At 41.2% G+C, this 20805-nt stretch overlaps 1 protein-coding gene across 2 annotated transcripts in view; it reads left to right on the top strand.

Annotated features, from left to right (window-relative positions):
- Positions 1-20805, top strand: part of LOC140505206 (butyrophilin-like protein 2) — a 73583-nt gene that overhangs the window by 10594 nt on the left and 42184 nt on the right. The window contains exons 1-2 of one of the 2 annotated variants that reach the window (XM_072610963.1): positions 2397-4517; positions 19906-20042. In XM_072610963.1, coding sequence (XP_072467064.1) covers positions 19934-20042 — 109 coding nt within the window. In that variant the 5' untranslated portion in view covers positions 2397-4517; positions 19906-19933. Of the gene's footprint in view, positions 1-2396; positions 4518-19905; positions 20043-20805 lie in introns of those variants that run through there. The other variant, XM_072610964.1, reaches the window with a different exon arrangement.

Raw genomic sequence — 20805 nt, 5'->3', positions numbered from 1 at the left:
ACCCTTTCTTCTACACTTTGGGCATGGTGTTTTAGGCTCAACTCCTGGCCTGCTCCTACAGTCTTTTTTAACATGACCTGTTTTTCCACAGCTATAACATTTCTGTCCTTGTCTCGTGCTGGCAGCTTTGGTTCTATACTGTCTCTTTACCTGTTCCTTCACTTGTGCTGCAAACGTTGCCGAACCTACATCTTCACACCTTTGCATCATCTCTTCCACTCCTGCAGTTCTGGGCAATCCTGTCATAGCCATTCTACAGTCTGTATTGCATCCATTTTTCAAGTCTTTGATCTCATACTCCCTTTGATCCTCTAATGCCTCATGCCCAATGGGAGGATCTGTACCTTCCTCTTTCACTGACATAGTCCTTTAGTCTCTGACTCCTTTTACTGTAGCTTTGAATGTCATCTCTGCCTATTTATCTATAAGCAAGATTACTCACAGTCTGTAACTTTCTTCTCCTCATCCCAGTCAGCCAAGTGCACGTCTCTCCCAAGCTCCACAGAACCACTGGGGCACTGACTGGGGCATGCAGGTGGCATGACTCTCGTGCGACTCTGAGCCCACGCCTTGCATGGGGACCTCAGTTTCTCTTCCAGTCCCTATTTGGGGTGCCAATTGCTCAGGGTCAGGGCCCGAGCCCCCTGGATCCCCCTTACCCACGGGCCTCTAATCTGTGGGCCCTGAAGGAAGGAGACTGGAGACAAGATGATCCAAGCAACAACTCTTTATTCAGTTGGGGGTTAGGGTTTATAAAGGCTGATCCACCAATCACATACATGCTGAGCTCATCCCATTACTTCACCATCTCATGACTATTCCACATCCTTACACCCTCAGTAAGGAAAGAAGCTTATCTTGTTCCTGCAGCTAGTTCCTGGGTTCCCAGGCTCACTTGTAACTTTACTGTACAGGACATCAGTATCTGCAAGAACATCAGGTTCCAGGGTCACACAGAGCTTCTGCCAGGGTGTGCGTCAGCACCATTCCCATGGGAACAGGCTTTGCCTCTGACTTGCACCCCCTGGGTCCCTCTGGGCCCCTTACAAGTAACAAACGTTGGGGAAAGGACATGCTCCAAATTAGAGTTTAGGTAACAAAGTTATACCCTAAAAATGGGCTTGGTGGAGAAGAGGTGATGGGTGCTAGATGTCAGAATGGGAATTCCTAATCAGACCCAGATATGGAGAAGTTCCTGTCACTTATCAATACCAGACTGAGGTAAGATTCAGGTAGGGAAAATTTCTTTATTGGGACCAGGAATTAGGCCAGTGGGTTGGCTGTCTGAGGCCTGACAAAACCCAGAATAAAGAGGAGTCTAATTGGAGTCGAAAACAGGAAAGTTTTGTTAGGAGCAAAGTCAGACACGTGTGCTGAAGCCCTCCAGTACTAACCACAAGAGACCTCAAAGTCTAAGAGAGGTAGAAACAGTTTATGTTTCAAAAGTACAAAGGATTCACAGGGTTGTTTGAGTAACAAACAGATCATCTTTGACAAGAACAGGTTTTCTCCAAAACAGGATATTTTGGCTGCAAGTCTAATTTAGGTAGTTTTGGAGTGCAATGGTGAGCAACATCAGCCAACCCTCACGCTTCCCTAAAAAGATCACAATAGCACAGAATTTATGTAGGATAGGCTGTTTTTACTCATTAATAAACACTAGCTTCCCCAATTTTGTGGAGTCTGGAATAAGACTGAGGAGAGTGTTAAATCTAATCTCACCATCAGCCCTGTCCTTCACATGCTGGCTGAACCTACAAGGGACTCATTTATGAATGAGGAAATAGAAAAGGGGAAGTCTTAATCTCAATTAATAACTGGTTATTAACATGAAAGAAATAATTTCTCTCATTCTTATATTCTTGCTCTGTCTTTCCCTCCCTCCCCATCTCTATTAGTTGTCACAGCTTGTTCAGTCGACATTTCTAACATCTTACATATCGGTTGCCTTCTCTCTTCTCATCCTTCCTTTATCATGCTGCAGAACTTTATCACCTGGTTAGTTTGTTCCCACTCCAGTCCATTCTCCATTAAACAGTCAAATAGAACTTTCTCTAGCTCAGGTGTGTTCATGCCAACCCTAAATTCAATAAAATGCAGTAACTCCCTATCACCTCCAGGGTCAAATAAAAACCCTCTAGGATTTAAAAGCCTTACTAAATTAGCCCCTTTGTATCTCTCTAGTAAGAAGTAACCCTTCCTTCCCCCCATGCATTGGAATGATAATTTTGATTCCCTTTACTCAAATTATTCAGTTTTTTTGTGATTTGATAAGTATCAGTGATTGTATTAGTAAGTTAAGCAGAAGAGGATTAAGTTTAAGTGAATTATATATCTTAATGTTGGTAGAATGAGAGTTATGGATCTTTCATGTGCTGATTGTATTATTTATACTTATCAGATAATTTCATGTTGTTAGTTAGAAATGTAGCAAGTGTCGTTGCTGCACTACCTCTCCTCTCCACTCTTTAACTACTTCCTGCAGCTGGGGGGAGGGGATGGGAGGATGTTACTGGTTTAGGGTTGATTTTATAATTTATTTAGTTATTAATTAACAAAAGGATAGAAGTTAATAGCCTGAATAGATTGATAGCATGTAAAATGTATTAGATCTCTTTAATTCCAGAGTAGGAATGTAATGGAGACAGCTATTGAATGACATCTTTACAGAAATTCACTGTGTACTAGGACATAAGATTCCACAGTTAAATATAGAAGAATAGAAATTATAAGCACATATTTTACTGATCACAATAGAATAACAACAATAAATTAGTCCTTTGAAGAAAGAACTCAAACTTAAATGGAAATGAAGTAGTTTAGTCCAAAAGAATGGATGGGTAAAACAGAAAACTCATAGAAATAACAGAATTTCTTCAACAAAAATGCAAAATATGAAAGAAATTTTTGGGAGGTTGCCAGATCAGTCCTTAGGTGAAAATTTACAAAGTAGAATATAGTTTTATTTTTGTTTACTTTTTTAAACAGAGAGCTAAACTAATTTATTAGCATCAAAAACAAAAAAGAAAATTTATAACACATGAAGATTTAACAGAAACTAACAATTTATAACAAATGAAATAAAGGGAGTTATTAGAAATTATTTTGCTTACCTATATGACAACAAAACTGAAGACAGGAGAGAAGAAGCAGCAGGAAAATCAGAAGATCCGGTTTTAAATTGTGACTGTGTCACTTAGTGCCTAATTGAATTTGGACGGGTCACTGGGCTTCATTCTCTTCCTGTGTAAACAGAAGATGGACCTGGATGACCTGAGGTCCCTTCCAGAGATGACATTCTTCAAAGATAAAGGAGTCTCTATCAGTGTCTTTTAGTAACCTTCCCTCCCCACAACCTCCCAGGAGCCCAATACTTCACTGCCATCATCAGTAACATGGACAATAGAGTCAAGGGAGGGGACATGACGTTGGACAGTTATGGTGGGGCCAGATTGTGGAGTGCTCTAAGGCACCAGGGAGCCATGGAAGTTTCTTGAGCATCTAAAGTAACAGGACCACAGCTGTGTTTTAGGGAGATGAATCTGACAGCATGGGCAAGACAGATTGGTGGAAGGAGAAAATGGAGACCCTCCTTTGAAACAAAAGTGGAAGCTGAATTTGGAGTCAGGAGAACTGGGGTCAGATCCTATCTCTGGTCCTTCTCAGGCACTTATAATAAATATGTCTCTTTGGTGTTTGGGCCTCAGTTTCTCAAATTGTAAAAGAGTTTTAAATTAAATGAAAAGGTCCCTTCCACCTGCAATGTCAGATTGGAACTGCTCTATTCTAGAGAAGGGCAGATTTTGATGGGACTAATTTATTCTGAGTTGTAACAATGGCCAGAGGGATAGTGGATGATGCCAAAAGTCAGGGTTAAACTTGATCCCTAGTCCAGAAATGTAACCCCCCTTTCTCAGGACTCTTCTAAAAATGTTTCAGAGGAGAATTTTTCTATCAAGTTAATATGTCCCTACTGAGAGTCATGCATGGGCCTACCCAGGCCTGTCCCAGGCCCTTAGTGTAGGGAAGGAGCAGGGAAGAGAAGTCAAACAATGCAAACCCTGCTACTGTGGAGCTCAGGGTCTAGGTGGGGATATAAGCTTAACTCCTGTAAAGACATTTGTGAGCCAGATGACACTGCAGGGTCTGCTCATGGAGCACAGAGAGACAGCCCTCCAACTGCTTACAGACCCATCTCGAACTTTCACCAGATGAACCAGTGTCCTGGGCCAGGGGCCTGATTTCTTTCTTGTGGCCCCAGAGGCTGGGAATTGGGAACAAGAGCTAGAAGTGGGAGGGAGGCCTATTTAGACTTCCTACTCAAGTGAGCTGGCCCCGGGTGGGAGGGGCTATCTCAGGAGGCCCCAAGTACAGACTTGTTTGAAATGATGGAGAGGGAAATGAGAAGAACCAAGACAGCAACAGGGTTTGAAGAACAGCTTGGAGTGACCCAGTTGTTTTGGGTACGAAGGAAGACATTATCAGCACCCCAAGAAAGAACAGATAAGTGGAAGAAGGTAGAGAATGATTTTACATATTTATATGTGTGTGTGTGTGTGTGTGTGTGTGTGTGTGTGTGTATCTACATAGTACATAGTAGTATCTAATGATTGCCATCTGCAGAGTGGGAGGGTGGGGAAGGAAAATGAAAGGTAAAAAAGTTACATAATTACATATTTCAAATGAATTGTAGATTTGCAGTCTGATGTACCATCACCTTTTCCCCCCAATTCTACTATGTTACAAAAATGCTTGTTTTATTTCTTAAGTTGAGAATAAAATATATTTTTTAAAATGAGAAGGGGCCAAGGCTTCCTTCTCCTGAAAGTCTGCAGCCAGAGCCTGGATGACCATGTGCTCTGGATGTTTCAGACATTTCAGGGGTTTCCTTTGTTGTCACCGGCTGGAAGAGGCTGTCTCTAGCTCCCTTCCATCCCTGAGGAAGCTGAGTCCTGTTGAGACAGTCCTGTGTAAGCCTGAGTGGGAGTCCTCCCTTCCCCTCCTTCATCCTCAGAACTCCTCTGCATCATCTCTCACTCTTCTCTTTCTCTGGCTGCAGAAGGAGAGGCCTCTCTGCTCATTAAAGCTGATTCCTCTCCCTGTGCCACTGATCACATGCCCTTTTCTCTTTCCCTCCCCTAGGACTCTGTTCCATAATCCTTCCCTGTCTCATTCATCTTCTGGGTCTCCTTTTCCAGTGGCTCCTTCCCATTGGCCTAAGACTCCACAGCCCTGAGGCTTTCCATGGTGTTTTTACCCCCATCCAGTAACTATCCCTTCACTGCTAAAATTGGGGGCAAAGTGGCCAACACTCAAAAAATCTTAAGAGAGAAATGGAATGGGCCAAAAAAAGGGGGAGGTGAGAGGGGAAAAGTGGAGCTTACTCTCATCACATTAGGCTTAAGGAGAGAATAACATGAACACTCAGTTTGGCATGAAAATCTATCTTACACCAAAGGAAAGTAGGGGAAAAAGGGAAAAGTGGGGTGTGGGGGTGATGATTGATGGGAGGGCAAATGGGGGGAGAGAATAATTAGAAATAAATACTTTTGGGTAGGGATAAGGTTGTAAGAGAGAATAGAATAAATAGAGGGCAGGATAGGATGGAGGGAAATATGACTTTCACAATATGACTTTTATGGAAGGTTTTTGCATAACTACACATGTATAGCCTAGAATTGCTTGCCTTCTCAGTGGGGTGGGGAGGGAGAAAGGGAAGGAATTTAGATCTCAAAGTTTGAAAAACAAATGTTAAAAATTGTTTTCTGCATGCAACTGGGAAATAAGAAATACAGGTAATGGGGTATAGAAATTTATCTCACCCTATAAGAAAACAGAAGAGATGGGGATAAGGGAAGGGAGGGGTGTGAGAGAAGGGAGGGCAGAATGCATGGTGTCTTGGGTTGGGGGGAGAAGAGAGATGGGGAGAAAATTTGTAACTCAAAATGTTGTGGAAATGAATGCTTAAAACTAAAAATAAATAGATAAATTTAAAAAATATCTGAGGCTGTGTCAGAACTCAGGTCTGTCCTGCCTCCTGGCCCAGGGGGCCACCTCTACTGCCTCTTCCCTCTCTGATAACAGTAGTAGTCAACTTCATCCTTATATACCTAAAGCTATATTAGAAATAGTGGCTGGTATTTATCCCCAAATCATTCTGCTTAAGGTTAGGGATTCCCTACCATTTGATACTCACTGTCACATAGATCCCTTAGACATTGGGAATCTCAAGTATTTCATCTAAAAACCTCATCCTCTTTCCTTGGAAATTCCTACTTTTTCCAAATGTCTTTCCTTGTATTGAGGACACCACTGTTCTTTTCATCCATTGAGGGTCATAGCCCTGGTGTCCTCCTCGTCTCCTCCCACATAGGCAGGCTCTTGTGATTTCTTGATATTTTTTCCTCCACAATATTTATCACTTGCTACCTCTCCCCTCCACTCAGGGAGCCCTCATCCTCATTCTGCCCTCCTCATCTTTCCCTTAGAATACCTGCCATGGCCTCTCACTGGTCTCACATCTAGTCTCTCTCCCCTTCCCATACATCCTCCACTCAGTTGCCAAAGTGTTTTTACTGAAGAGGAGGTTTGATTTTGTCATTCCCTGTTCTAGAAACTTCAATGGCTCCCAGGTACTTCTAGGATCAAATTCAAGTTCTGCCATCTTTGTACACCCTCCAAACCTGGCCCCAACCTCCCAGACCCCAGCCTTACCCTCACTTTCCTTCATGTATACTATGGTCCAGTCACACTGGCCTTACTCTTCTCACACATGACACTGCTTTCCGTCTTCCCATCTCTGTGTGTTTGCACTGGCTGTACCTCCTGCCTGGAGTGCTGTTCCTCTTCTCCTCTGCCTCTTGGCTGCCTTGGCTTCATTTCAGACTCAGCTAAATTCCCCCTTATGTCGGAGGCCAGTCCTGGTTCTCCTTACTTGATTCCCCTCAGGATGCCTCCATTAGTCTTTTTTCTCTCTGACATCTGCTGCTCTTATTGGTTGTTTCTCTCATCCCAGTGAGAGCGAACACAGGGCAGCAGTTTGTGGCTTTTCTCCTTCTCCCCAGTGCTTACCACAACACGTGCCATGTGGTAGTAAAAGAAGAGTCACATTCTCATCCCCTGCTATGTGCCAGGTGCTATAGTAAACAATTTACAATTATTATCTCACTTGATTGGCACAACAACCCAGGTAGTAATAATATATTGATTGTCATAATAATGATTGATACTAATAATAATAGTAACTGCAGTTAGTATTTCCATTTCTCACATCCCCTTTTGGTTTCCTGGCTGTACTTAGTTCCTCACTTCACAGAACGGTCCTGAAAGGGTGGTTATTTGCTTTTTCCATGCCAAGAAACAGCAGCAGGTGAATGTCGACTTAGCTTCAGGCCCACAGGAGTTCCAATTCTAATTTGAGCGTTCATATTCCTGACTCCAAGCCCAGTCTGCTTTACACCATGTTGCTTAGCTGCCTAGATCAGTAACTGAAAGGGATGCAGAGGATAATTGGTAAATTAAGCCCTGTGGAGGACAAAGGGACTTGGCAGGTCCCACAAGCATTAAGTCTCAGGCAGGATTTGAGCACAGGTCCCCTGACTCCAGAGAACAGACCTTTGTCTTCTTGATGGGATGAAATCTCTCCTCCTTGCTGACTGAGAAGGAACCTAGAAGACTATTTATTATTCAGCAGAAGCCAAGGTTGTGTTAACCTGAAAACTTGGTTAAAGAAAAGGCAACAGGCTAAATGCATACATTTTATGATTTAATTAATTAATGAATCATTTCCCTATTAAAGAAAATGGTAACATAATGCATTATGGAGCCAGAAAAATGTTCTGGCTACTGATACAAAGAATTGGGCAGCCTTAAATCTGTTTTAGGACAAAGAAGTGTTCTATGTCCTTCAGATTTATGATCTTCATAAGTGATTACCTAGACCATTAGAAAGGAATTTCTTAATTGCATAGGTTGTAAATACAATAAGATAAAATTTGACAAAGTTTCAAATAGAAATTACAACCTAAGATGTCTGTATTTTCTTTACCATGAACATGCCATAACATAGTATATGTCTACAAATATTAAGATATGGAAAATGTTCCATTATTCAAGATAGTGTCTTAGGTTAAAGGTCTCTTAAGGAATGTTAAGTCAGCCCTGGCTGGCTTTTGTTGACATAGGAAGAGGCATTCTCTGAGTTTGCTTCAGAGAGAACAAAGAGATTATTCCAAAATTTTATATTGAACATTACCATTTGGTAATGCTCCTTTTGGTCAAAGGCAAGCCGACGGCTTCACCTGTAGACCAACAAAGACATGGCAAAAAACCTCTAAATAACCAGTAGTGTGAGAGTTACTCTTCATGCAAGTCTGGTCCAGGTTCTTGGGAAAGCTGTCTATGTCTGATGGCATCTTCTTCAGGACTCTTCAAAATTGGAGGGCATGGTCCACTTAGGAGCAGGGGCAATGGAGGTGACAGATGGATCCAAGAATCTATTCAGAAAACTTGACAAATCAGAAACAGATAAAATACTTTTTGCAACTGAAACAGAGAAGTGAAGCTTACCAAGAGCAGAGAAGCTGCTGTCCCAGCGGTGGTGATTTTTGCAGGCAGAGCCTAGAGAATGCTCGCCACAGGCCTGATTCATCCACCTCTCCCTCCCTCCACAGCAGCAGAATTTATTGAGACTAAGGTGGTATGCAGCAGCTGGGACAGGGTGGGCAGGATGTCCAGGACCTAGGTGACATTTCCAAGCTTTACCTAGAAAGGTGGGCTAAAAGTTTACCCAATGGCACAGGACTGCCAGAATCACTGCCAGTCTATGAATTGTTGCCTCTGTACACTTCTCCTACATTTTCCTCTCTATAGTTAGATCTGGTATGAGAGGGGTTAACATGAATTCTTGTGGTTGCTAAAGGATCTCCGTTTTGAGATACTCCCTTAACTCTGAGAGGGAGTGGGGAACGTTAGGTGATCGGGATTAGCAAAGTGAATTTCTAGGGCTACCCACAATCTTAGGAGTTATTTTTTTCCCATAATGTCAAATGATCAATTCCCAAAATTTTTTATGATTCATCTCACAACATACAAATCTGCTAAAATGATTTACCTCAGATGATCCAACTTTCCATTGTAATTCCAGGTCGGTCAGACTGGAACAACAAGGAAAAGTGTTAAAGTTTTGTTTGTCTATTTCCCTAGCTGCAGCCCTTGAAGTCTGGCTGCTTGCATTTAAATCTTACAAGATAACAGACTTATTCACAGCACACACGATATGGACAGGGACATACACCAACACACAAACTGACAACAGGACGAATACAAACGTAGCTCACAAAAAACAACCCAGAGAGAGAGGGCAATTAAAAGCTTGCTAGAAATCCCCATCATGAATTGGCTATTATCATTCTGAGGAAAGGGGGTTGCAAGAATTCAAGTTCTGGCAATAAAGAGGAATCCTGCAGCTTTTCCTCAGAGAACCCCTGCAGTTGTTAGAGGGTTGGGGAGCCTTGGTGCCCCAAAGTTTCTGACTGTCTTAAAGGAACAGGCCCCATGGGAATAGGTTCAGGCCTCTAGTTCTTAGGTAGATTGTAACTGTCCTCTTCAAGACCAGGGTCCTTAAAGGAAGCTGGGAGGGGGAATGGGAAGGAGGGAGACAACAGAGGCTTGAACAGAGGCTGCCTTCCTCAGGTCTAAGGTAGGGGAAGGCCAGGGGGAAAGATTGCATCTAGGTGCTGTCAGTTTCCCCAGATCAGAGGCCTTCAAGGGGAAGGGGAGGGAAGAAAGAGGCAAGGAATAGGGCAGAGGGAGTGAAGGGAAGGACAGACTGGAGCCCTTGAAGAAGAAAGGATTTTTGCCGGGATACGGCTAGGTGCTGAAGCAGCTCCCAGCCCTACAGGGAAGATGTTACCTGTCTTTTGTTCTTGCTCAGCCAAGTCAGCAAGCCCAAGATGAAAGGTTCTCGCTGCTGGCTAGTTGTTTTGTTGGCCTTTAAACTGAATTTGGTTGTAAGATAAAGTAACTTTGACCAGTCCAAAGGAGCCCTGTGGTGGTCAAGATAATTTAGGGCTATATTTAATTGATTGACACTAGTGCTAGCAATACCTGTACTAATTTTCCTGAGATCGATCACCAGAGGAGACCTAATTAATACAGAGCGATTTAACGCAACTTGGTCTCTGCTTCCCAGAGTTTCCTTTAAAGGGAATTTAAAGTGGGAGTTCTTTGGAAGCTGGGAAATAAAAGGACTTACCCCGACCCCATCAAGGCCCAGGACTCTAGGAAAAATAGTTCCTATTGGCGCCGGAGTCCTGGCGTTGGTGAGATGAGGCAATATTCATCCTGTTCCTCAGTTCCAATCCACGTTTGGGTGCCATAACTGTTAACCTGAAAACTTACCAAGAAAAGGCAACAGGCTAAATGCATACATTTTATGATTTAATTGATTAATTAATCAATTCCCTATTAAAGAAAACAGTAACATAATGCATTATGGAGCCAGAAAAATGTTCTGGCTACTGATACAAAGAATTGGGCAGCCTTAAATCTGTTTTAGGACAAAGAAGTGTCCTTCAGATTTATGGTCTCCATAAGTGATTACCTAGACCATTAGAAAGGAATTTCTTAATTGCATAGGTTGTAAATACAATAAGATAAAATTTGACAAAATTTCAAATAGAAATTATGACCTAAGATGTCTGTATTTTCTTTACCATGAACATACCATAACATAGTATATGTCTACAAATATTAAGATATGGAAAACGTCCAATTATTCAAGATAGTGTCTTAGGTTAAAGGTCTCTTAAGGAATGTTAAGTCAGCCCTGGCTGGCTTTTGTTGACATAGGAAGAGGCATTCTCTGAGTTTGCTTCAGAGAGAACAAAGAGATTATTCCAATATTTTATATTGAACATTATCAGTTGAGTCACAAAACTCTCCAAAGGAGGTCTCTGTCTAACCTCTGGGAGGACTGGGGGAGCCCTTTTGTTGGCAAGGGCTTTGTTGGAAAGGGCTAGTGTTCATTTTCATGATGGTCACTCTTCTCTGGACTGTAGCCTTGTCTCAGAAACTTGGGAAGTGCAACTGTATCCGTTGTTAATCATCCCCTCTGACTACAAGGTCTAATGAGATGGGGAATCTATACTCTTGAGGCCACATGTGGCCTTCTAGGTCGTTGAGTGTGGCCTTTTGACTGAGTCCCAGGTTTACAGAACAGATCCTTTTATTAAGGGATTTGTTTTGGGAAGTTTGCATTCAGTTCAAGTGCAAGTTCCCCCACCTTCCCCCTCCCAAAGAGGTAGATTGAATTGTAAGAGGAAACTTAGGAGGCAGCCTGGCACACTGGACAAAGGGCCAGTCTTGGGCTCATGTCCTGACTGTGCCATGTGGGAGCTGTGTAGCCTCAGGGAACTACTTTCTCCTCTCTATGTCTCATTTTCATTAAATAGTAAATGGGATTGGCACATGAAAATGCCCTGGTGGAAAATGATGTTTTTAGTAATTCAGTTGATTCTGACTCTTTGTGACTTCATTTGGGTTCTCTTGGTAAAGAAACTAGAGAGGTTTCCTATTTCCTTTTCCAGCTCATTTTACAGATGAGGAAGCTGAGGCAAATATGTTTAAGTGACATATAGCTATTACCTGTCTCAGGCCAGATTTGGACTCAAGAAGAGTCTTCCTGACTCCTGTCCCAGCACTCTATCCACTTTACCACTTAGCTGTGCCACTTGGTGCATAGTGGTAAATAAAGGGTTGGTTCCTTAATTCTTTGTTTTCCTTCCACAGAGGCAGTCATGTGGTATAGCAGATGAGGTGCTAGGTCTGCAGCTAGTATGGCCCAAATCCAAATCTGACCTCAGACGTGCAGTAGCTGTGTGGTGATAATAACAGCACATTAGTGGTTTAGTGTAAAGATTAAATAAGATAATTGTAATGCATGTAGTACATTGGTGCTTAATAAAGGCTTATTTCCATCCCTCCCTTCGTCCTTCCCTTCTTCCTAATTCTGCCTCCCAGGGTTGTTGTGAGGCCAAAGCTGTGCAGTCCTGAGAGCACTAGAGAAATGAGAGCTCCTCAGAAAGGGAAAACTAGACCTCTCCTCTCTGCTCGATCCTCACTAGCCAGGGTTTCCTGTCCTTCCATCATGTCCTTGCCCTGCTCCTCTGAAACCTTCTATTCCTATTCAAAGTGATCCACAATGTCCCCACTCCACCTGCCTCCTCCAGGCCCCCTCTCCCACCTTCTACCATCCTGTCTTTATTGTTAAAGATGTCAGCCATACAGTGTTCTCTGATCTGGAATTCCCTGCCCCTTGTCCTACTGCTGCTCCTGCCCTGCATTCCTCAGTCCTGGCTTACCCCCACCATGTGCTCTGTCTGTTTCTGCTCCTGTGCTACTGAGAAAGTCACCCCACCAGCCTAACTCAATCCCCTGCCCATTCTTATCTCATTATCAATTTCTCCCTTAAAGTCATAGGACAATCCTTTCTTTTTCATGGACTCACTATCCCCCTCATCATCTACTTCTCTCCTTTAGCCTCATGTTATCCCCAGACCCTTGTCACTTTTTTCGTCAAATTCACTAGACACATTCCCATGTCCTCTCCTTCTTGCTCCAGTCTGACACAGGCATGGTGCTACTTGCCACAGCTAAATCTTTCAGTTGTGCTGTTCATCCCAGGCCTTCTGATCTCTCCTAAGAGTTTCTCCAACAATGATGGACAGCTTGGGTCTGAAAGCCTTCTTGCCCTTCATATATATGGAATAAAGCCAGGGATGTGAAGCAAATAATGAAAAAGGATCTTCTTAGTTTTGGGACCTGCTCAGATTTATTTCCTTGGTAACCCTCAAAAGTAATTGTACTTCTGAAGGAAAGAGTGATGTCTCACATGCAGACAGCCCTTTGTGTTTGTTCAAGGTCAACCTTTGAAATGGTGGAATTGCAGACAGCAATCAGGAATTGATGGGAGGAAAATGGACTTTCTAATCCTGAATCAGATAGTGACTTGGGACCCAGATGTCCATGTAATCTATAACATTGCACTGTGTACCTTCAACATGTTAGGTAATTGCTTTAGAGCAAAAGGCATAAACAGAAAAATAACACTTCTGAACTTCAAAGATTGTGGTTAGATCTTGGTAGCAGGATGAAGTGAGCTAAAAAAATGAAATAGAAAAGAGGATAATCAAAGAATTAAATAATAATAATAAATGTGTGTTCATCCTTCATTGCTGAAGAAGACCATTCCATCAGAGAAATCATGGCATGACTTACACTTGACTTTGTTTTGAGTGAGGGAGGTCACCAGCCTCACTTCTCCTCCAAAGCCATCTGAATCCAGTGACCAGATATTCATCAGTATGACTGGAGATGACCCAGGATGAGACAATTGGGGTTAAGCGACTTGCCCAAGGTCACACAGCAAGTGAGTGTCAAGTGTCTGAGGTGAGATTTGAATTCAGGTTCTCCTGACTCCTGCACTGGTGCTCTATCCACTGCACCACCTAGCTGCCCCAATAATAAATAATGAAATAATTGGAAAAAAAAAACAAAATAGAAAAAATAAAACATCGGTAGGCTAGACTTATCTGCCTGGGTAGTTTCCCATCCTGGGAAACAGACCTAATAATGGTATTGCTGGGTCAGAGGGTACAGTCAGTTTAATAACTCTTTGGACAAAATGCCAAATCTCTCTACAAAATGGTTGGATCTGCTTACAGATCCCCTGGAAATGAATTTTTCCACATCCTTTCCAACATTTGTCACTCTATCAATTTAGCCAATCTAATGGGTATAAAATGATGTCTCAAGGTTGTTTTAATTTGAATTTTTCTAATCAATAATGATTTAGAGATTTTTTAATATAACTATAAATTGTTTTTATTTCTTCATTGAAAAACTGCTTGATCATATCCTTTGATTATTTATCAATTGGGAAATGACTTGCATTCTTATAGGTTTTGCAGAGTTCTAGATATTTTGAGATATGACACCTTTTTCAGAGGAACTGTCTATAAAAATTTTCTCCAGGTTTCCCCTTTTGTTCTGATCTTGGATATACTTTTTTATTTGTACAAAACTTTTTTCATTTAATAAAATCAAAATTGTCACTTTTACATCTCATAATGCTATCTCTTGTTTGTTCATAAATTGTTCACTGAAGTGATAAGTCTGATAGACAATATGTTCCATGTTCTCCAAATTTTCTTGTAATCTCTCCCTTCTCATCTAGGTCATGTAACCATTTTGACCTTTTCTTGGTAAATGGTGTAACATATTGGTCTATGCTAGATTTCTGTCAGATTGCTTTGCAGTTTCCCCAACAATTTTTTACCAAATAATCAATTTTTATTCGAAAAACTTAAGTCTTAACACTTGTTAAACACTAGGTTATTCATTTGCTCCTGTAAATTGTATGTCTACTCTGTTCCACTGACCTTCCTTTGTATTTCTTAACCATTGTCAGAGAGTTTTGATTATTACTGCCTTAAGATATAGTTCAAGGTTTGGTACTGCTAAACCTCTGTGAATATTTTTGAGAAGTCTATGCCTGTGACTGACAGATTGTGAAATCTATTGCCCCTTTTCTCACCTTTTATCCTTCTTGACTTTTAAGCTGCCTTTGACCCTGTTGATCATCTCTCCTCCTTGCTTCTCCCTTCTCTTTAGGGTTTAGGGACATTGCTCTCCCTGGTTCTCCTGTCTGACTGCTCCTTCTCAGGCTCCTTACCTGGATCTTCATTAATGACTCACTCAGTAATTGAGGTGTGCCCAAGACTTATTCCTGAGTACTCTTCTCTTTCCTTTCTGTGCTTTCCCACTTAGTATTCTTGACTCCCATGGATTCATTGACCATTTCTATGTAGATGATTCCCAGCTCTGTTCTGTCCCCTGAACTCAAGTCTTCTTACCCTTCTTTGTCCCCCGTGAAGTGTATGATCCAGCTTTCCTGACCCTGTGAGTGTTATTCCATCCTGTTGCTCATTGTTCTGAGCTGAGACTCTGAGGGAGTCAAAGGGAAGAAGCTTCTGCCATCCCTAAACTAAATCTTTGTCCCAGCTGAAAGAGCTTTTGATTCCATGGAGATGAAGGAAACATTCTGAGAGAAAGGACATGAAGGGCCTGCAGTTGTGAGGTGCCATGGCCAGGTCTGTCTCCTACACTTGGGTCCACTCCCTTGTCCCTTGGGATGTTGCCCATTCTTTCCCTTGATAGAAACCAGGTGCATTTGTGGGAAAGTGTGCCCCTAGTATAGAGGAGGGAAACTGATTTGGAATGGGTTCTTCCTATGAAGTTTGAGTTGATACTTTATTAAAGCGCTGAGTCTGGTGTCTGATTGTTAATGTGGAAGGACATAGATGGAGGTTTGTGGCCTAGTGTTGGGTAAGACAGCCATCCACATGATGACATCTAGGATCCTAGGAGTAAGAGTGTGAGTTGGATGAGTGCTCTCCAAGGGATTGTTGCAAACCTATTTTTAATAAGTTCTTAGTCATTTTTGGTTTCATATTACCTAGATTTTTGCTATGTGTCCTTTTAGAGAGGCAATCCTTCAATCAAAGAATTCATAAAGAAGGAAGAGAAAGAGAAGAGGGGAGAAAACAAAACAATCTCCCAAAAAACTAAAATTCTTTGCTATGTTCCATATCCATGGACTCAGAGATCTGAAGCAATGTGTGTGTGTGTGTCAGTGGGAGGAAGGAGGTTTCCTCTCATATTTCTTCTTTGAAGACAAATTTTATTTTAATTTACTTACCTCTAGTATGGTTTTGAGGTTTGTAATTTATTCCTTATGTCTTATGCACCCCATAGCAACTTTATTAATTGGTACTGAAGGTCTGGTAATCTCCATTTTGCAGATGAGGAAACAGCAGCACGGAGATGCTGAGTTTTTCGGGGTCCCACAGCTCATAAGGGAACAATTCAAATTGGAACTTGGGTCTTCCTGGCTTGAAATCCAGCAGACTCTGCACCCAGCTGCTTCAATGCTTAGATCTATAACTGAAAGGGCACTCAGAGGATATCATGTCCAGGCCCCTCAATTTCTTGGTCTTGATAGTGTCATACTTTAAACTTTGGACTCCAAGTGTGGTGTTCATTCCGTTATGCCAACCCCCTGGCGATCATGGACTCCACAGTGGGAGGGATCTCAAAGGGCCTGTGGTTGAACCCAGGCCTCAACAGAAATCCTCTTTCCAACATCCCCAACAAGTCATCCTCCAGCCTCCACTGAGAGACTCCAACCCAGGTCTCCTAAGGCTACACTTCCAGCCATACAGTACTACTATTCAAGATGAATCCAAGCAATAGAAAAGGAGTGGGGAAAAAGCAGGACTGGTTTGTAAACAGTGGCAGAGATGCCACTTCTGAAAATCTTTCTGTAACACACCTGATGCAGGAGCCAGTTTTGAATGACAAAGATAACAATGCAAAGGTTTAGCATTGGCAAATAGGGTCATGTATGTGTGTGTATGTATATATACATATGTTTATATATATATATATATATATATAATCTTTCTATGTTTACCTCTATTTTTCAGTTATTTCTCGGGATGTGCATTTTTCCTTTGTCCTTTGTAGTTAATTTACATATTTATAATAGTCAAAATGACTTTTTCACTCAAAGTTATTCTTAAAACAATAATTCTCTTACTGTATAAAAACATTCTCTTGGTTTTGCTTATTCTGTTCTTCATTATTTTGTCTAAGTCAATCCATGTTTTTCTAGGACCATGAAACTCATTATTTCTTTTTTTTACTATAAATTTTTTAATAAAATGATTCAAAGGTTTTATGCTAAACATTTTTTTAAAAAATTAATGTATTTATTCATTTTTAGTTTTCAACAATCACTTTAATAAGATTTAAGTTTTCTCCTCCTCCCTCCCTGAAATGGCATGCAATCTTATATGAGTTCTACACATACATTCTTATGAAATACATTTTCACATTAATCGTGTTGCATAGAAGAGGTAAAACGAATAGGAGAAACCATGAGAAAAACCAAACCAAAAAAAACCACAACACAAGAGAAAATAGTCTGCTTCATTCTGTGTTCTGATTCCATAGTTCTTTCTCTGGATGTGGATGGCATTTTGCCTCCTTTGGGAATGTTTTACATGCTTGCATTACTGTGAATGGCTAAGTCTGTCAGAAGCAGTCTTCCCACACTGTGGCTGTTACTGTGTACAATGTTCTCCTGGTTCTGCTCCTTTCGCTCAGCATCAGTTCAAATAAGTCCCTCCAGGCCTCTCTGAAATCTTCCTGTTCATTATCTCCTATAGCACAATGATATTCCATTACATTCATATACCACAACTGGTTCAGCCATTCCCCAATTGATGGGCATTCCCTCAGTTTCCAGGAACTCATCATTTCTTATGGCACAGTAATATTCCATCACAATCATGTACTATAACTTGTCTAGTCATTCCGCAACTGATGGGCATCCTGGCAGTTTCTAGTTCTTTGCCCCACAAAAGGTGATGCCATAAATATTTTAAAATAGATAACTTCTTTTCTTTTTCCCCAAGCATCTTGGGAGACTAACCTAATAGTAGTATTGCTGGGTCAGAGGGTATAGTCAATTTAATAACTATTTGGGCATAATTCCAGATTGCTCTCTAAAGTGGTTGGATCATTTCACAATTCTATCAACAATTAGTGTCCCAATTTTATCACATCTCCTCCGACATTTGTCACTTTCCATTTCAATCATTTTAACCAATCTCTTTGGTGTAAAATGATATCTCAAGCTTGTTTTAACTTGAATTTTTCTAACCAATAATGATTTAGAACATTTTTATATGACTAAGTTCTTTTGATTTCTTCATCTAAAAACTGCTTGTTTGTATCCTTTGACCATTTATCAATTAGGAGGTTGCTTGTTAATCAGTCCTTTTTGACAACCACATCTATAAAGCAGACTGAATTGTAAGCTGAAACTTGGGAGACAGTCCTGAACATGAGGCAGAGGACTAAGTTTGGATCCAGGAGTTCATAGGAATCATTAATTGCTTAATTAATCATTAAATTAAAGTAAATGATACGCTTAATTTTTTCCCTATATTCAAGCATGGAATCTTATTCTGTAGCACATGGTTAAGTCCTATGAAGATGCCATAAATAATTGTGACGTATGGAAGCTCCATTAATTTCCCACTCAAGTTATCACAAGACATCTAATATATCTTACTTTCTACATATGTATTCAGGTTACTTACTCTTATCTTTCAGTTAATATTTTTGAATGATTGAATAAAATGACAACTAAACCATTATGATGTCAATTACTAAGGAACCAGTTGGAGACTTAGAGAAGCTCCAGCCCCACCATTTTTAGAAAAGCCTTTGGCTAACAGTGTTACACATAGAAAGGGGAACTGTATTCCACATTTGTCAATCATCCATCATCTATATGCGGAGCCTGTAATGTCTTAGATCTGTTCCCAGTTACTCAGTGTAGAGCAGCAGAATTAGAGACCCCTCACCATCCATATACTCTGCTTAGTGATACTGATAATAAGGGCATAAGTCAAACCAAGTCAAGAAGCATTTACTAATGCATTCCAGGCATTGTGCTATTAGAGACAGGACTTACCATGAAAAGCAAAATACAGTCCATGTTCTCAAGGAGCTCACAGTCTAATGAGGGAGACCACACAAACCTTTATGCATAATAAGATACAAGAGGGATAAATTGGAGTTGATATTAGGAGAAGATACTAGCATTATAGAGAATGAAGAAAGGCTTCTAGCAAAAGATTTTTGAGCTGGATCGGAAGGAAGCCAGAAGAGCCAGGACATAGAGAGAAAGAGGGGGAATTGCAGGTATGGGAGATAGCCCCTGAAAATGCTGCAAGTAGGGAGGTGGAGTGTATTCTTTGAGCAATAGCAAAAAAAGACAGTGTCCCTGAGTGGCAGAATACTCGGGGGGAAGAAGGTGTATGAAGACTAAACAGGTAAGAAAGGGGCAGGTTCTGAAGGGCTTTTAATACTAAAGGGTTCTTTATCTATCCTAGATGTGATAGGGAGCCCCTGTATGTTATTGAATTAGGAGTTGGCATAGCCACACTGAATTGAAGGGAGATCTTTTTGACTGCTGAAGGTCAAATTCTGGAGAGAAGAAAAGTTGGAGGCAGGAACACCAACCAAGTGATAAAGTTCTGCATGAGATGGATATGGGAGAAGTCAGAAAGTTACATTAGACAGGACTTGGTCATGGAAGACTAGAGATGGGGAGACAGGGAAAGAGAGAATAAGGACTTGAGAATGATACCTAGGGTGAGGCCTGGTTCTGTCCTTGCCAGTAATAGAGAAGGGAGGAAATTGGGAACGTTTAGACAGAGAGTGAGTTCAGTTCTGGAGAAGTTGGGTTTAATGTCTGTGGGACATCCAGGTCAGAGTTTCCAACAGGCACTAGATGTCAGGAGAAAGGTTAGGGCTAGATCAGTGAGGCTGAGAGGTCTCCACAGAGAGGAAATTCTTGAATCCATTTAAGGTGCTGAGATTCTGAAATGAAATACAGAGATAGAAATTCAATGAGCAAGAACTTAATCTAACAGGTTTTCAGGGAGCAGGTGGCTCATTGAGTTAGTCACTGAAATATTTGAATAAGTAGAAAGGAAGAAGGAGGATATTATAGATCAGAAAGCACAATGTGACCTGAAGTATGAAGGATGATATGGGGTGTGTGGGGACCAGCCTAATTGGGAGATCTGTGTGAGGGAGGGGAGATGAGGTGGGATGGACACAAGCTGGACCCCAGTATCTGTGCCCTTTAATGTGTCGTTGCCCAGAGTCTGAGACTCCTGATTCCTAGGCTAAGAGTTCAGTGGGAATTGTTTTCTGACTCTATTAATTGTGATATTTACTGGCTACATCCTTGTTTGTTCTTAGCATCTCCCTGGTTGGGTTCCTGTGAACCATGATCTGGATCATGAATTGGAATCATCTGCCAGCTTCCTACAACAGCCCCACTCTACCTTTGTACCACATACACCTCATCCTTCTTCTTTCTGGTATTCCTAACTCAGGTAAGTTCACTTTGGTCTCTGCCACTGTGGCCTCCACATATCACAAGTCACTGATATTTCACTTCAATTAAACCATCAATTCAAGAAACATTCATTTAACCCCCATTGCTAATAGGACCTTGTATTTTAATATTACTGGGGGTCAAAAGTTGACATAGGGAATGGCCTCTGATCTCGGGGTCATTACCCCCCTCTTAGGCATCTTCACCAATGTTGGCTATATAGAATGTTATGATTATAGCATTGGAGGGGATCTCACCCACTTGAAGTACATTAAGAAGGCTGTGAAGGATGGAGATGCATTTGAATAGAAGAATCTCTCATAACAGGCATTCGTGTTTGTCAGTAAAGGGGGAAACTGTCATTGTTCAGATGAACTCCGAGAAAAGTTTGATAATTTTGTGCACTATATGAGAAGTCAATGAGAGCTATATGGAAGGGTTTTCGAATATCTTTGAGCATCCATCTAAACTTGGTACTTTACATTTCTCTCTAATCCACTAATAGGTCATTTTAAATATTCATAATATGGGAAAAGTAGTAGAGATTGCTGGGCACTCCCCAAAAAGGATTTTTGGAATGTGAGCTCACTACCAAGGAAGTTAGGGAAATTTAAAAAAAAATTTGTAACTCCAAGCAACTTTATTCTCTGAATCAGGAATCCTGAGCCACATACTTAGCCAGGCAATTAACAAAAGCTATCAGAATGTTACAAGCTGAGATAGGCTTTTTTTTTTTTAATTGTCTTGATCCAGCACTCACT

The sequence above is a fragment of the Notamacropus eugenii genome, chromosome 5, assembly GCF_028372415.1.
Source record: "Notamacropus eugenii isolate mMacEug1 chromosome 5, mMacEug1.pri_v2, whole genome shotgun sequence".
Taxonomy (NCBI): Eukaryota; Metazoa; Chordata; class Mammalia; order Diprotodontia; family Macropodidae; genus Notamacropus; species Notamacropus eugenii.
Note: the sequence above shows the minus strand (reverse complement) of the source record. Positions and strands in the feature narration are given on the sequence as shown.